General features: G+C 51.4%; 1 protein-coding gene across 4 annotated transcripts in view; it reads right to left on the reverse strand.

The window, feature by feature from the left end:
* Positions 1 to 17,190, reverse strand: part of SLC4A3 (solute carrier family 4 member 3) — a 34,461-nt gene extending 17,271 nt beyond the window's left edge. For 2 of the 4 annotated variants that reach the window (XM_062626345.1, XM_062626343.1), the window contains exons 1-6: positions 17,040 to 17,190; positions 11,860 to 12,000; positions 10,485 to 10,641; positions 6,686 to 7,014; positions 6,096 to 6,238; positions 5,340 to 5,551 (exon numbers count right to left, since the gene is read on the reverse strand). In XM_062626345.1, coding sequence (XP_062482329.1) covers positions 5,340 to 5,551; positions 6,096 to 6,238; positions 6,686 to 7,014; positions 10,485 to 10,641; positions 11,860 to 11,913 — 895 coding nt within the window. In that variant the 5' untranslated portion in view covers positions 11,914 to 12,000; positions 17,040 to 17,190. Of the gene's footprint in view, positions 1 to 4,223; positions 4,700 to 5,339; positions 5,552 to 6,095; positions 6,239 to 6,685; positions 7,015 to 10,484; positions 10,642 to 11,859; positions 12,001 to 12,601; positions 12,726 to 17,039 lie in introns of those variants that run through there. The other 2 variants (XM_062626344.1, XM_062626346.1) reach the window with 2 other exon arrangements.
* Positions 17,191 to 17,281: the final 91 nt, after the last annotated feature.

Raw genomic sequence — 17,281 nt, forward strand, 5'->3', positions numbered from 1 at the left:
GAAACTGTAGAATCACAGTGCAGACCAGGGCTGCATGGAGGCTGGGCTCCAGCTATCGCTGTTTCTAGACGATCCTCAGTGCCACTGTAATCCCGTCTGAAAGGTCTGTGTTACAGAGTTCAAATGGCTGAATCAAAGCCTCCTGAAGCCTCCAAGAGCAGCTGTTGGGGCTGCATTACAGTCCCTCACCAAGCTACCACTGCTCTTGCCTAGCTAGCACCCACCAAAACCTGGCCACAACCATGCCAGACTTTTGCAGTGCCAGAGAAACAGCACTTTGGCAACAACTTGCCATGAAGAGTAGTTTCCCTGGACTATTCAGTGTATCTTCCTCAGCACAGACAGACCATAGGGATAAAGAAAGCCTTGGAGCCTGGCTCCAGGATGGACAGGCTCCCCAAGGCAGGTCATGGAGTCAGGGGTTTTGCTCAGCTTCAGTCTATTGAGGCTTGCTGCCCATGCTTGTAAGGCAAAGACAAGGTCTTCTCCCTGGGGGACCAAAGGCAGCTCTCCATTGGCTGGGATGAATGTTAAGTCTCCATGTACTTTTCTGCACTTAGCTTCAAGAGTGGAAGCTCTTAGGCCACACGAGGTAGTAAAAAGCGCTGGGTTTGAAGGCCATGTGGTCTCTTTTTTATGCATCTCTGGTGTGGAAAGATGCACCCATCATCAGGCCAGGCATACCATGGCCATGATCCTTGGAAATCTGGGTTGCCAAATTAAACATAAAATGAATCAATACTGAGCCTCAAGGCATTTTCCCCCATTGGCTGCCCTGCTGATGCATGTCCTGCTGACAGCTGGACTCCTCCCTGCTCCACTTACTGCACTGCAATGTCAATAGGAGCCAATAACTGCCTATCACTATGAACACTTCTGGGAGCTGGGCACATGTGGGGCTTCCTTGGACTTTTGCAGGACTTCTCAGCTCCTGTGCGCACGGCAGCCACTTCACCACACTCAGAGTAGGTTCATGCATAAAACAAAGTCCACCAGGCAGATGATCTTGGTATCTGGCACCTTTGCTCCAAACCCTGCAGCTTCTGATTCTCCCATGCAACCTAAGACTCATTCTTACCATGTCCCTGGAAGACCAGGGCCAGAGGACGCTCTGCCCAGCAAGACAGAGCACTCACCCAAAGCACAGTAAGCCTCCCCCATGGTGATGACAACCTGCCACACAGTACTCCTCAGCAATAGCCCTGGAACGCACGCACAGGCGTTCAGTCTCAGCCACCAACTGGTTGGAGGACAGATAAAATAAAAGGAGCCAAGTTTCCTGCCAGCATCTCCAGTGACTCCCACACTCTGACAAGGACAGCAGCCAGAATGCTGCAGGCTCAGAACAAACTGGTGAAGGCACACCTTCAGAGCTCTGTGTAAGACTAAGGAGTGATGCACTTGTGGCTACTGAGATGACAGCTGCGGGGGAACAACTCATAGGAGCAGGGTGGACACATGGGCTTAATTTACAAAGAGGCCCCTGGCTTTGTAAGTCCCAAAAGGCTGCTCCAGGCAGAGCAACCTTTCTGTGTCACATCAGATTGGTGCTTCCCTCAAATTAAAGTCAAGCTTCACTAGGTCTTGGGTCCTTACTCAGGACCTTGGACTGAGACAAAAGGGTGATGTGCCCAGGGCATAGGAGCTCTGCCCTCCTTGCTTGGAGCCAAACTCCCCAGGATGAGTTGAAGGAGCCAAGGGCAGCTCTTCCTTCATGTCCTCTCCAGTGCTCCCCAGGAGCACAGAATGAGACAGTGACAATATCTGAGGATACAGAGTGAGTCCTATGCTAACTACAATGAACTCGTATGCCACCCTCCCACACAGCATCTCCTACAGTCTCCTCCAGAAGATCTTCTTGCTACTTTGGCTTCCAGTCAGATTTCTTGGGATGACCAAGTTCCTCTTCCATCAACTTACATCTGAAGATGACAAATACAACTTTGCACTTGTTAAAGTCTCTCCCAGAGTGGCTGTGATAGTCAGTCCAACTTGGCAGGCAATTTCTTCCAATTTGTGTGTAAGCTTATGCTTCCCTCTTTTACAGTATGCTAGAGATTGGAAGGGACCTCGAAAGATCATCTAGTCCAATCCCCCTGCCTTTTCCTTACCTTCTATTCAGAAGCAGGAAGTCCAGAAAGAGGCATCAGAGTATTTGTATCAGTACTAGAGAGCAACTTGCTATCCCCACATCACAGAAATGGTGCACACTTCCCACGTACCCCAATGCTTAAGTTATATCAAGAAAACAAAAAAAGGTTGAAACTCAATTTCTTTGAATATTTAAAATTAGACTAAACAAAATTCTAATCAACATACAGTAAATCACAACACTGTGCTGGCTTCTGGAAGAAGCCCTGCCCTGCACAAAGCCCAGGTCTCTCCTGGCTGTTGCCGAGTTCAATGTGATAAGGACAGCTGGACCCCAGCTCATCCCTACTGCCATCCAGGTCTCCCTGCCCAGCTCTCCCCATGCTCTGAGCACTAAAAGGAGTGCAAGAAGAGCAGCTCGGGTCCAAAAAGGACTCACTCTGCTCAAAAGCTATTAAATTCCTCCTGGATCTGAGTTGGTCCTGGAAGAGGTACTGCTATGCAGTAAGCAGGCAGGCAAAGGGCACTGGCTGGACACAGGCTCCTCACAGAACTGACTCCGATGTCTCTGCCACCTCTGTCTCCACTATATCTCTCTGCAGGATTCATTCATAGTGTGGATTCATTTTGCAGAAATAATTAAAGAGTTGACTGTACAGCACATCCTATTTCAAGCACCTGAAGTATTAGCTGTAGCAATCAATGAACGTATTAACTGCTAGCAAGGCAAATTTCCCCTCTTTATAAGTGATGCACATCACACCTTACAGAAGCTATCTGCCCTTCTACGTTCCCAAGAATAGCTCTCCTTTCCCATGTGAGACTGGGGCAATTTCTCACACTTCTAATGTACAGTTTGCTCAGCTCAGGACAGCTGATGGAGCCAATTTGCTTCACGTTTCTATTTTGAACTTTGCTGCTACTACAATTCACAGTAACACGTAGCAGACCCAGCCAGAAGCAAATCCCCACTTGCTGCTCCCTGCAGAAGCACATAGGCAGACATTTCTTCCCCAAAGGGTTGTAAAGATGGGCTAGCTGAGAAACAGAGCACTATGCTGGGACTGGGAGGCAGGGGAAGTTACATGTTTTGCCTGACATCACACAGAGAGGCTGTGGCAGAGCCAGAAGCTCAACCAAGGCATCCTGATTCCCTGTTGCAAGCGCTGTGCCTCCCCACTCCTGTGCGCAAAGCCAGTAAGCGAACTAGTTCTGGGACTGCAGCACCCTCTCATGTGTGCTCCTAAAATCCCTTGAAAAATTAACACATGACCCAGGCCATGAAAAGGACATTTGGGCAACCACCACAAACCTATGGCTATGAACCCTGTCACTCCCAAGGTGACAGACAAAGCCACCTTCAAGCTGTGAGCTACCACCATCTGCCAAGGACCGCCTGCATGAGGTGGGAGCAAGGCTCTGGATTTTGCACAGTCCCTGCAACAGCTGAGATGCAGCTCTCCACAAGGGATGCGCAGGTCTGAAACAGATGCAGAGAATAGAAATGTTCTTTGTTCTCGGGCTTCCTATTCTCTTTCCCTGCTTTTCCCACTCTTGGTTCCTTACTCTTTTCCTTCTTCCAGGCACCCCAGCCAGCCTGCCATTAGCTAGTTTCACAGCCAAGCTTAAGCCTCCAGACACAGAGATTAAATTATTTTTTCCTCGAGGCATTAGGCTAAGGTGCAGAGGTGAGAACCTGATACCCAACTCTGCTGTTGGATCCACAGCTCAGCTCAAATTCCAGCAAACAGAGCACTGTCACCTTGTGCCACAGATAGAAGGAGAAACATCTCTGTCCTTATACACAGCTCAGAGCAGCTGCTTTTTCTCTAGACACAGAACAGGCCACATCCTGATAAGCACAAACAGCAAGATGCAGCTGTCCCTGGAGCTGCTTGAGCGAAACACAGGGAAGCAACTCAGCACTCCGACACAGATCTGTACAAAGACATCAGACATACAGACCCTCTGGTGTCCCAGTCACACAGTGGGGCAGACCATACCTTCTCTAAACCAGGAGACCAACCTAACATGGGGAGGGTGCATACAGCAAAACAGGGTGGGGGATATACACTTTAGCTGGGGGCTCTTATCTACAGCTGCAACTGTGGGGTCACTGCTCCGGTACTTACAGGCGGGCTCCCTGCCTGGGTAGCCCAGATGATTTCTGATGGCCTCCCATAAATCATAGTCTTCAAAATTGAAGGCAAATTCATCCAAGTCTTCATAGCCAAGCGAGTTCCGAATATGGGTGCTTACTGCTACCTCCGGGCTGCTGCCCCCTTCCGACTCCTTCACTGCCTCCTCTCTCTCTCGAAGGGTTGTCATTTTGTCCTTGTGAAGGTCAGGGGTCAAGCACCATGAGCCACTTGCCTTCAGAAGAGGGGCTGGGGTAGCCAGGCTGATGCGCTGAAAGCAAAAAACTGCCCCCAGGGGGATTTCACCGCAGCCCTGGGGCCAGCCCCGCTGCCTTGCTTCCTTCGTCACAGGGCATGAAGGCACCCGCTGCAGCAGCCCCTGGGGCTGAGGAGGTCCCAGGAAAGCTGGCTCCACCTAGGGGTGCCTCTGTGGGGTCTGCCCCACCAGCTCCTCAGGAGCAGGGTCCTTGCTGTGCCGCAGGGTCTCTTGCCAGATGCCCAGGGACAGCCAGGCTGTGTGTGCAGCACCGCTTCTCTCCCTCTCTCCCCTCTGGTGTCTCCCTCCCTCTCCAGCCTCCAGAGCAACCTATTGAATTCTCCATGTCCTGGGGCCCGGAGCGTGCATTTCCATGACGTCTCTTCTGTCTGCCCTCACGCCGTGCACAGGGGCAGTCCCCCTTTGAGGCGTTCCAGAGGGGGCAGCTGCCGCTCCTCCAGGAGAGCAGAGCAGAGGGGAAGCTCCTCACCTCAGGTTTTCTGCGATGCCAGAGCTAGCATGTCGCACAGAGGGCTGATCGCAGGGAAAGTGTGTCAGGACAGGAGAGAGCTGGGTCTTGGGGAAATGCAGGGAGCCCTGAACCAGAGAGGGCAGTGAGGTGGGTGGAGGAATAAGCATTTCTGGGATGGGTGTGAGCAGAGGTGCATGGGGCAGTTACAAAGCTGACAGACAGCAGCCAGGGCTGCAGAAACAGAGGCTGGGGGACAGGGAATTGAGGAACAGCTCCTATGGCAAGTTGAAGACCAAGCCTGGAGCTACTAGGGAAGAAGGCAAAGTAGGGAGAAACAAAGGGCACATGCACTTGTAATGTAAGTAGCGTTGCAAATCCTCACTTTTCATGCCATCCAAGTCAGCAGATGCCAGCATCTGGGCCTCAGCCTCATCTGTGGGGACGCGCTGGTATGCGGCACTCTCCAGCGTGGTCATGCTGCCAATGCACATCCTCTCCTTCAAGTCATAGGTAACCCGTTGTCCGCTCGCCACCTGGCCCCAGGGCTTGCGCTTCTCCCACCCGCGAGACAAGCGTTCCCGAGGCCCTGGGAGGCTGTAGGAACCAAAGAGACTGATGGTAGCAAACAGGATGAATGAGGATGGGCAATAGTCCCTCAGGGGCTATGGTCTCTGCTCAGCTCTGACTAGCAAGTCACCGCGAAGGAATCAGAAGTCACCTATCCCAAAACCTAAAGGTTGCCCCTTCTACTCCTCCTCTCCCCCATCACAGAGTGGGATCAGCTTGTGGTCAGTAATGGGGACCCATCTCTGAGCCAATGCCTAACGGCTTCCCAGCCTGCAGGTCAGCACAATAGCTCAAGTTAGCTGAAAGGAAGAGTACTGTGGGTGTGCAGCCCAGTGCCTCCAAATCCACACCATGAGAATCCCACAGACCCACGGAGGTAGGAGGAGTAACGGAGTGACTGACCACTGAAGAGCAATCATGTTGTTCATAGCCACTCTCCCTCAGGGCCCAATGTCCCCTCTGGCTCAGCAGGCAACTTCAGGCTGGGCACAGCCACTACCCTCAGGGACAGGGTCTGTGGAGTGACCCTGACCCAAGGAGAGTGGCAGGGGGCTCAGCACTGCTCACCTACCTGCGGAGGGAGGCAGGGCCTTTGTCCTGCAGCAGGTCAGTGAAGCACGGCACAGGGGACAGGATGCCACACTCCTCCTCTACATGGAACTGCGCGGGGGCCACAGCGCTGACAGACTCCTCCTCATCACTGCCAATGGTGAACTGCAGAGACAACAGTCCTGACAGGAAGAGCTTGGGCAGGCAGCCTTCACCCCAGTCCCTGGCACACAGATCCTCCCCATGTCCCCACCTTATAGAATGGGCCACACTGACTTCTCCCATACCATGGGACTGGCCATGTTGAGCCCTCCTATATCCTATACACCCTCAGAACAGACACACTGACCTTTTCCCAACTATCTTACACCCCCAAAATGGTGATGCACAACCTCCCCAGCATCCATCCCAAGCAAGGGCTCATCTACCACTGTCCTCATCTCTGCTAGGCAGGGACAAAACCACTCCTCTGACAATATTGCACAGCTATAGCCTCTTCCCCCTGAACAGCACACTCCTCCGACCATGTGCCCTGGCACTCTCTAGACATCAACCCTCTCTCCACCTCCCCCACCTCTGAGCCCCATCCAGATAGGGATGCCCTAGCCTTGCCTTTGGTTTGCTTGAGGGCTCCAGCTTAGGGGATGTGTCCTTCCCACGAGCTTCACCCTCAGACTCTGCAGAGATCTCTTTCTCCTGGGCCTCTTCTGCCTCAGATTCTCCTTCTTCTTCTTCTTCCTCTTCCTCCTCCTCTTCTCCCCCCTCCTCGTCCTCTTCCTGGATGGTGGGGGTGACTTCTGAGGGGGGTACTGAGGTTTTCTTCTTTTTTCTCCTCCTTTTTTTCCTCCTGCTGGTGTGGGGGGGCCTCTTTTGGAACTTGAAGGCAGAAGGGAGGTGAGTGGAAAGGGGATGATGGATGTGGTGCGAGGTTTGGCGGTGGACTGAGAGAGAAAAAGAGAGTCAGGGGCAGGAAGAGGCTGGGAGGGACCTGCCAGGCGCCCCTCCAGGAAACAGCATGGTCTGGAGATCAAGGGCCAGGAAGGGCAAGGAGAGCCACCAGCCCGCAGGGACATAGCTAAGCTCTTCCAGTGATGCAGCAGGCTATGACCAGCCTGGGGTGGCTGGGGAGGCAGCTCTTGTGCAGTGCTAAAACACCCCAGCGCAGCTCTACTGCCCTGGGGAAGGCAGGACCACTCTCCCAGTGTTGCCAAAAGCCATTTGCATGGCTATGCAGAGCTACAGTGACCTGCCAAAGGCACCATGCCCTTCCCAAACACGTTTCTTACATTCTCAAACAAGCATGATTTAGGCCCTTAACAGACATTCTAGAGACATGGATTAGAGTTGGTCTTAGTGTTAGATTTACGGTTGGACTCAATGATCTGAAACATCTTTTCCAACCTAATTATAATTCCTATAATTTCTTTCCTGCATAGTGTTTTTTGAGTTAAATAGATGCACTTCATTTATCCCTCAGGCTTTGACAGCATGTCCCTCCTGCATACCCACAGGAACCACAGACCAAACCTTTTAGTGCAGACGCAGCCTAAGTCCACTCTCAGGTACCATGTGGGCTTCTGTCTACCAGCCTCTGAAATGCAGGTTCAATTATGAGGCTGTCTTTTAAGAACCAGGGTAAAAAACAGGGCAGAAAGATTTTTCTTTAAATGAATCTACAAAGAGAAATTCATACGGACTTAACCTGAGTGTCGTGGGAATTACAGAGTGAGAAAAAATTAATGGCATCTCTGAGCCTTCACTCAAAACCAGTGATAAGGCACCAGGCAGAGAACAGCGTAAGCTCAGCATCTCCCGAGAGAGAGGCCTACCAGGTCTACCTGCAGATAAAAGGCTCCCAGTCTGCAGGATGCACAGATACTGGGGCTGAACCCAGAGCAGCTGAAAACACGGGGGGCACCAGCCACTTGGCAAAGGGGTGTTGCTCAGCAGCTCTTCCTGAGGAATTGTTTCCAGTCTGTTTTGACTTGGTTCCTTCCCCGCTTTCCTGTGACATGGCAGCAGAATCTGTTTATAGTGAAAACTACTTTCAAAGGGCATTTTCAATGGAAGCTGTAACCTTCTCCCTGGGAGAGCCAGGCAGGTTCATTGTTCTGCTGTCATGTTTCCTTTCCTTTGGTTTCTCAATTTTTTTCTCCCTTGCTTCCCCCCTTGGGAACAACAGGGATATTTCACACACATCCCTGGTTCAGCAGGAGAGGCTTATGGCAAGATTAAAGGATATTGGGAATGGTTAAACATCGGCAAATTGGAAAGAGGTTGGGTTCTTTATAAACACTTTTTCTTCCAAAGTGTTCTTTACTTTGACTTAACTAGATGTACCCTATTAACTCTCAAGTTTTGGCAGAAGGGCCTTTGTGTCCCACTACCGCACTCGGGTAACACTGCTCTGCATGCCACAGATAGGTCAGGCATGAATTTCTAATGTAAGAAGCAGCAAGGAAGGCCCCAACTGTACATGCGTTGCTCCTTCTACAGCACAAAGCTGCTGGTGAGGACAGCCCATCTTTCTTTTCTGGCTTGTTCACATCAGCCTGAGACAGTAACATTTAATTATTGGATCAGAAGGAAACCAAAGCATTGGGCTGCAGGGAAAGGCAATGATGGCAAGTGCCTGATCTGGCACAGAAGAGGGGAACACTGGTCTTCACCCCTGCACTCAGGCTTCCTTGTGTCAACTGATCACATCTCCACAGAGTTGACTTCAAGGTGGGAAAAATATATCCCTCCCAAACACAAAAGGCTTCATGCCTCCCTCTTCTTCCTCCCTGTCCTCCTGCAACTCCTATGTGTCCAGCCCCTGCCTTCCTTCCCTGCATTGCCTGCCTGTAAGGAAAGTTATGGCCAAATCGGTGTTCCAGATGTCTGATTACACTTCTCAGTGAACTTGATACAAGAGATATGAAAAAGTAATTTGGATAGTGAGCTCAGAAGAAAGATCCTGTATATTAGGAATTCCTGGCTTTGAATAGGGCAGGAAGTATTTCTAAACCCAGAGAGCATTCACCTCCATGGGCTTGTATGTTATCTTTCAAACTCTAATAATCCAACCAGATCTTCCAGCTTTATGAACAAGAACTGCATAAAGCTTCTGATAACCAGATTGACATAATAACAGGGGTACATCAGGAGCTCAGAGGAAAACAAGCTTGGCTCTGACAAAGGAAGAAGGACTCTTCCATTTAGAAGAAAAAAATCCCAAACAGTACAAACCTCTAGTCAAATTTTCAAAGAAGCTTCTGCCATGCACTCTCAAGCCAACCCACACACCTGTGCATACAGGCAGAGCTGATGAGCAGGTACATCCTACAGGCACAGGACAGGTATTCATTCCACAGCAAAGCTATTAGCACCTTGCAGCCATGTGCATGAGTGACTGTGTGCTCAGGTGGAAAGCGTTATTTGAATAGACCTTCTATAGAGAAATGACACAAGCAGGAAGTAGCAGCTGGGGGGCACTACAGTAACTTTGACCAGCAAACTTTTACAACAGCCGTTGAAAATGAGGGGCCAAGCAGAATATAGCCTGGTGATGTGTTTGGAACATAATGTTCCTGATGTTGTACTCCATCAAAGATAAGCTGGAAAATAAGTAGTATAACTCTGTGGAGAGCAAGAGTGGGAAACTCTCCCAACCAGCACTACTTGTCTGCAACACAAGCAGGCTGCTGCACTGAGGCCTCCTCTTCCTGCCATTCACTGCTGTTACTACAAACTAATGTGACCCACCTACATCACGCAATAGCTTATAGCCACTCTTGTGGGTACACTCTCATTTTACAGCCAAAATCAGTTTGGGCAGACTGGTTGCCTTCATCAGGTAAGGGAAGTTAGAGGAATAAACATGTTGAACAGAGGAGTTCAGGTGAGGTAGCTACAGCATTTCAAATTCACACCCCATTTTTATTTTGCAGTCCTTTGAGCAGATAAACCTGATGGTTTCATGTTGCTATTTAGAAATATACAGGCATGTCTGACTGGAGCCATCTGCTTTCAGAATGGGGAGGACAGCCTGGCTTCTGGCCATATTTGGATGTTTCTTTGAAGCTATATGGAAGAAAAACAGTTTCAAACTGGAAATTTCAACATGGGGGAAGTGGCTGCAAAGATCTCCAATGCCAGGTCAGTGAATACCCCAGGCTAAGCTATGCTGCTGTATGACCTGGGCGGTAGCTACACCTGTAAGGACAGGTGAACAGGGAACAGACTGGGAAGAGGCCACAGACACAGGTGCTAAACTAGGTGTACAGAGCACTTTGGGAACGCTCTGAAGGGAGGAAATGAATAGGAGGCTAACACAATCTGCAGGATGCCAGCATAAGGCTGCAGAGCACATGGGGCTGAGCAAGGGTTGGTGGCGAGGGTGGAAGCACAAAGGTTCAAACCTACATACATTCAAAATCTCTCTCACTGTAGCTGCGTCTCTGCTTCTCCAGATTGCTTGACGCTGACTTGCTTATCAGGTCCCCAAATCTCTCGACTGACAAAGTCTTATCCAAGTCCTCATCGTCCTCGGCACCAGGAAAGGCCTTCTGTGCGCGATCTCTGCCCTGCACAGAAATCGCCAGACAAGAATCAAACACTGCAGACCCCTACAGCCCTCTGGATCCTCCTGCCCTGCAAACGGTGCTGGGCTTTCTGAGGAGCAACAGGCTCCACACAACAGGGCTGGGGCAAAGTTTCTCCCTTAGAGGGACAGCTCTGCTTTAAAATCAAGAGCCAGAACAGATCAGCAACCCTCCAAGCCACACTCTGCAGAGATACCTTAGTGGTCCTCCACACCTCCTCTGAGTGGCAGATATCAAAGGACAATGTCAGTGCCTGTCTTTCCTACTGAAGGAGATGCACAGCTTTTGTTTAGCTGGGGTTTCTCTTTCCTCACATCTAACTACTGCCCTCTGGCCTTCCCTTTGCCCAGTCTGCCACCCCTCCCTGTCTTAGATCTCTTCCGTATTTACCCCTGGAAAACAGCATCCCTGCTCTGGTGAGCTGCCCTCGGGTCAGTGACCACCATGTGCCTTCTCACCATTTCTTTGCATTCCTAGGGCCTCCCCTGTTCCCCTTGGTGTGCTCTTTTCAGGCTTTCCTGCCTGTTTTCCTCTTGTTTCAGGCTACTGGTACTTCTCTGCCTTTTGCTGGTGGAGATACTCCAAGGAGAACATCGCCAAGTGACCCCTGTATTTTCGATCTCACGAGCAGCTGCAGCTGGTAAAATTTTCCGTCAATATAGCTGAAATGCCAGTGTGGAGCTGTTGTGGACTCCTGTGTTTCCATGGAAACAGGAGGAAGCCCAACTGTGACAAATCTGTGCTGGGTGGAAAGAGGGAGCAAGGCAGCTTTAGCCAAGTTGTGAGTCTCCTCGCATACCCCAGCTGTGCCCCACAAGTGGCTTTGTATCTGTGGGTGAGACTGCTTCTTCTCTCACCTTAGCATGGGTGTCCCAAGCCCAGCCTACATGCGAAGAGTCTAATTGCAAGCTGTCCAGCTCCTCCTGCTGCTTGCCTACCCCACCCAATGGCATGTGGAGGCACAGGGACCCCAGAGAGCAACCTCTGGCCCGTTCTGGACCACAGCTCACTGTCTGCATGCAAAGTGGATGTGGGCTTATGGGCAGCCTTGGGGTACCATTGTGCAGACCTGAACCCTGTGAACAGAAGCTGTGTCTCCTACTGCAGCAGGCCACCGGGACACGGGTCCCGCACTCAGCCTGGCAGGAGCATGGTCCCCAGGGAAGAGATGGCCACTCTGCTGCTTGATTCCCACCTCACCTGCTGCAGGTCGATGAAGACATCTCCTACGGGAGGGGACTCTCCAGCTGCCATTTTGGTTCAGGACCTAAAAGCCTGGACAAAATATCAACCCTTCTCTTTCACCGGCAGGCACCCAGCAAACCTGGAGAGTGGCATAACCTGTGGAGAGAGGGCAGGACAAGGGAATGTCGTGGGAGACGGCTGGCCACTGCCCTCACCCCCCCTGGCTCCTAACCCAGAGAGGTCACCTCACCAGCCCTTGGGGAACCTCTCCAGCATCACTAGGACAGGTCTGTCCCATGGTACATTGCAGTGAGGGAGCGAGAATGGCCCAGCTCACACTGTTTTGTGCACCAGCTCTAACAGTTCAAGGACAGGCGGAACCATGTCCTGCCCTGAGTGACCTGCTGCGTGGATGGTGCAAGGCCCAACTGAGACAGTGGCTACACATAGCTCCTGCATGGCTGAGCAAGAGGAAAGGCTTTCTGCTCAGCCATCTCTCCACCAGCATATCTGTGCAAAGCTAGGGTGCGAGTGGCCACCAGGGAAGGATAAAGTTGGCAAGATCAGGTGCTGGGAGGGCATGCTGGGAGCAGGCAGCAGAGTGGTCCTGTGCCACCTAGCTTTAATTGGGCAGATCCCAAAACGCCAGAAGGAATCTCAGATTGATCCGTGCAGGCCAGAGAGATTGCACAAGGACAAACAGCTCATCATTCAAACACAAAACACAAAACAACACATTACAGGGAAAGAGGCCAACCTTCAGACTGCAGATCTGTGCCCTGTCTGCACCAGCGTGGCTGAGGGATGCAGAAGACCCCACGGCCAGCCCGAGGGAGCACTATGCTCAATATGAAACTGCAAGTGAAGAACGCAGTGAGGTGCCACAGTTGACAAGGAGTGGGATGGAGACTAACACAGAAACATTTGTAGTCATATCACCTACAGCAACGGTACAGGCTGAGCTCAGCATGGGCTGCACCCCAGGAAGAACTGGAGACAGCACAGAGACTGGCACTGGGAAGAAAAAGACCTCCAAAAACTCATCTAAACTCAGAGAGAGTTTATATGTAAGCACATGCACAATATTGTGGACACAGGGATAAGCAGTCATCTCACAGCACAAGAAAAGGGACATTTGTTAAAAATACAAGGGTAGAATATAAATGAATTCAAAACTGGCAAGAGAAAACATTTTTTCAATGATGTCATCAAGGAGGAAAAACTGCAAAGTCAGAGGATAGCTTGGCCATCTCTCTGGGTAACAAGCTGTCATATCTATGACAAAGAAAACTAGAAGTTAAACCCATCTTCAGAACAAGCCACTCTCCATCTATGAAAGCTTTGGAAGAAGAATTACAGGTTATATCCCGGTAACCTGCTGAGGAGTTTACTACCTCATCTGAAGTACCTAGTGTGGGCCACTGCTCAAGACAGGCCACTGAAACCCTAAAATAGATGCAGGGCCAAGGCATCACAACTGGTAAAGAAAGGATTGGCTATTTGTAAGGAACTTGGGGTGGCAGTGTGCGCTTGCAGCCCAGAAAGCCAACCATATCCTGGGCTGCATCAAAAGGAGCATGACCAGCAGGTCCAAGGAGGTGATCCTGCCCCTCTACTCTGCTCTTGTGAGACCTCACCTGGAGTATTGTGTGCAGTTCTGGTGTCCTCAACATAAAAAGGACATGGAACTGTTGGAACAAGTCCAGAGAAGGGCCACAAGGATGATCAGGGGACTGGAGCACCTCCCGTATGAAGACAGGCTGAGGAAGTTGGGGCTGCTCATCCTGGAGAAGAGAAGGCTGCGTGGAGACCTCATAGCAACCTTCCAGTATCTGAAGGGGGCCTATAGGGATGCTGGGGATGGACTCTTCATTAGGGACTGTAGTGATAGGACAAGGGGTAACGGGTTAAACCTTAAACAGGGCAAGTTTAGATTGGATATAAGAAGGAAATTCTTTCCTGTTAGGGTGGTGAGGCACTGGAAGAGGTTGCCCAGGGAGGTTGTGAATGCTCCATCCCTGGCAGTGCTCAAGGCCAGGTTGGACGAGGCCTTGGGTGATATGGTTTAGCGTAAGGTGTCCCTGCCCACAGCAGGGGGGTTGGAACTAGATGATCTTAAGGTCCTTTCCAACCCTAACTGTTCTATGATTCTATGAACTTAACATCCACAGCTACAGACTTCCTGCAAAAAAATGTTGCAAACACTACTACTTCAGGGAACAAAATGGCAACAGGGCTTTGGATAGCAGCTCCTGTAGTGGCAGAATCACTAGAAACTAGCAAAATGGTAAAGCTCATTTAACAAAAAAAGTGCTAATGCTCAGCTCCACCTCTGTGCCACTAATGTGCCTTGTGGGGCCTCCAAAGGAAACTGAAAACTATCAGCAAACTTGTGAAACAATGCGCTTTGTTTCAGGTCAAGCTCAGGTTTGTCTGGAGCTAGGCAGAAGTTCACAGAGGCATTCATGCTCCAGGCAGGAGGAAACCCACGACTGAAAGATCTGCTGGAAGCAATGAACTCTGCTGATTCCAGCTTTTCAATATGTTACACTGAGTTTAAAACTACACCCTGACTGCTTAAACAAAGTTAAAAGGAAGGGAAAATCCAGCACTTACCCTTTCTTTACCCACCGAAGCTATGTATTCTGAATTATGCTGAAGATACGGCACTAATGACACTGCTGAACAGCTAAAAGCAAGACAGTTGTACTAGCAGTAAAGTAAGAGAGCTCTTGGGACTTGCTTTGAAATTTCAGAGGGAATGTGACACGCCCACAGGGTTTCCATCAATCCCCTGCTCATCACCATGTGAAAGCAGGACACCAAGCATGGGCACCCCGAGCCGGCAGGGCTTGGGGCAGAGCTGCTGAAGGGGGCTGTGCTTTGGGCTGAGAGAGGGGCAAGGGTGTGAGTCACATTCTCTGATGCTAACCCCATCGCCCTGCCCCTTTCTCGAGAAGGGAGAGCCAGCGGCCTGGGAGCACTGGTGCTCCCTTTCGGTGCGTTAGTCGATGGCTGGCCACTAGAGGCCACTTGCCCCTTACTCCGTGCAACCTCTGGGAGAAAGGCTGGATGGGTCCGTATTCGGATTTGGCCTGGCTTTTCTAATACTTTCAACAGACGGAGTTCAGAGAAAAACAACAAAAAATTGCCAGTAGGCCAGAGGGATTGATTTATAAGGAAAGGTTAGGAGCTAAATTTGTCTAGCGCAATATGGGATGACTAAGATGGGGAGGGGACAAGCCAGCAGTCTGGAAAGATCTCAAGGGTGTTAAACGCAACTAAAGATTTTTTTTTTTTTTTTTTCAGGCAGCCCTGCACAATAACACTTAGAAATAGGATAAAATTTAAGAGGAACTTAAAATGAGGACCAGGGAGAATTCTGTTAATGAGCACCATGCTGGAGCACCCAGCCTGCTGGCAGCACTGCCTGGGCTGCCATGAGAAGCACACAAGACAAAAGCCAAAAGAAGAAAATAAAATAAAAACCAAAAACGTAAAGAAAACTGAATGAATTATACCTTCATCCCACTGTATCTCCTGGTTATTGGGAGTACATGATTCAGCATTCCCACTAGAAGTAATTTTCAGTAATAGAAGCATCACGCCGGCAGGCCAGATTCAGACGGAGGAGGAATCCACAGCCTAACAACCTGTGCACACTCACACCTCCCCACTCTCTCTGCAAGCATATCAGTAAATACAACTGGTTCACCTAAATCACCATACCTCATACACCATCTGGGCTAAATGAACACTGAAGGAAAGCGAGCAGGCATGCCCCCGCCACACTGGCAGCTACGGCATCTCCCACATGTTGCTTCCCCCAACCCCCAAAGGCTGCTTCACAGTGCTAGTGCAGAAGCTTTCCTGCTTTGCTGAGAAAAACTCATCTGGTGTGTCTTGAGGGGCAGAGGCAAGCAGTTCACACTGTCCCTTTGCTGTAAGGATGAGCCAGGAGGGCTACAACAGGCTGCCCCAGCTCAGGGGCAAGGGGCTGTATGGGGACATCATCAGGCCCCACACTCATCTCCTCAGCTCTTCCCTAATCCCCTGGCCATCAGGCTGAGAATAATTTAACTTTGGAGCGTCTAGACAAGGAATGGATGTTAAGGTAAAGCCACAGGGGCAAAGCTGGCCTGGGGATAGAGGAGCAGAAGAAACTGGCTGACAGACACAGACGGGAAGAGCTCAAAAAGGAGCAGGATGAGAGGCCTGGGAAGATTTTCCTGGGAAGATACACTGATGAGCCTGTCCACGGAGGAGAGGAGCAGGAGGGGTGCTGCTGCATACAACAAAGCATTCGGATGCTGCTGTGACAGTCACAGCCTCAAAAGCTGACTAACAGGAGTGAGCTCCACAGCCTCTGCTTCTCCCCTGCCACAGCAGGAAGGGGGGGACTCACACAGGATGAAAAGATGACACACAAGACAGTAAACACACAAAGTTTTCAGGCATGAAGGATTTAACCTGTAGATCTCTGCCACAATCCTCTGCTGAAACTGATAATACATAAATATTTTATAAAGGTTAAATATTTCAGTGAATCCTCTACCCTGCTGAACTAGCCTGGGTAATCCACCATAGCCATTCACTTCTGAAGCACCTGCTCTGTTCCCTGACTTCACAGGCCCTTCACAGATGTACCAGATGGTACAAGCTCGCACAGCCACACAAACACACGAGAGCAAAACCCACTCCAAAACGGAGCACCAGCACCAGACAGTGACAAAAAGACACCCTTCCACTGGATGTATGGACAGCTCTGACAGACACATGTACAGCTGGGGGAGCAAAGGGATGTAGGCAGGCATTGGGGTTGCACTGCACCATGTACAGTGCCACGCCAAGCCACATCATGCAACCGGTACGGTGTGGGGTACGGGACCACGGCACACCAGGCACCATGCTATGCACCATCCAACACTGGACACCGCGCTGTGCCTGGGACTGTGCTGCATGCCATGCCATCCACCATGCCATAGACCACGCTGCATCATGCCATGCACCACGCAGCGCCCGCACCACACCATGCACCGTGCAGCGCCCGAGCGTCCTGCGCCCACCGCACCCGCGGGCAGCCCGGGCTCAGCGGGGCAGCGGCGCTCCCCACGCGTGTCCTCGGGGCCCGTGGGCTGCTGCAGCCGGGGCGGCGGCGAGGCAAGCGGCCGCGCTAGCCCCCGCCCGGCCCGTACCTCGCACCGCCAGAGAAGAAGAGCCGCCCGCCGCCGCGCCGCGCCTCGGCTCCGCCACCGCGCTCCACCCGACACGTGCCGTTCCGTGCCGGCGGCGGGCGGCGCTGCGGCCCCGGCCTCCCGCCGGCCTTGCGCTGTGCGCGGCGCGAGTCCGCGGCTCCGCTTCGTGCGGCCCGTCCCAGGCCGCCCCCGCTTACCGGAGCGGCGGCTGGGCGGCGGGGCGGGGCGCGGCGCTTCCCCGG

This window comes from Pezoporus occidentalis, unplaced genomic scaffold, assembly GCF_034315485.1.
Source record: "Pezoporus occidentalis ecotype Australia unplaced genomic scaffold, CSIRO_AGI_Poc_V1 ctg291, whole genome shotgun sequence".
NCBI classification, from domain to species: Eukaryota; Metazoa; Chordata; class Aves; order Psittaciformes; family Psittacidae; genus Pezoporus; species Pezoporus occidentalis.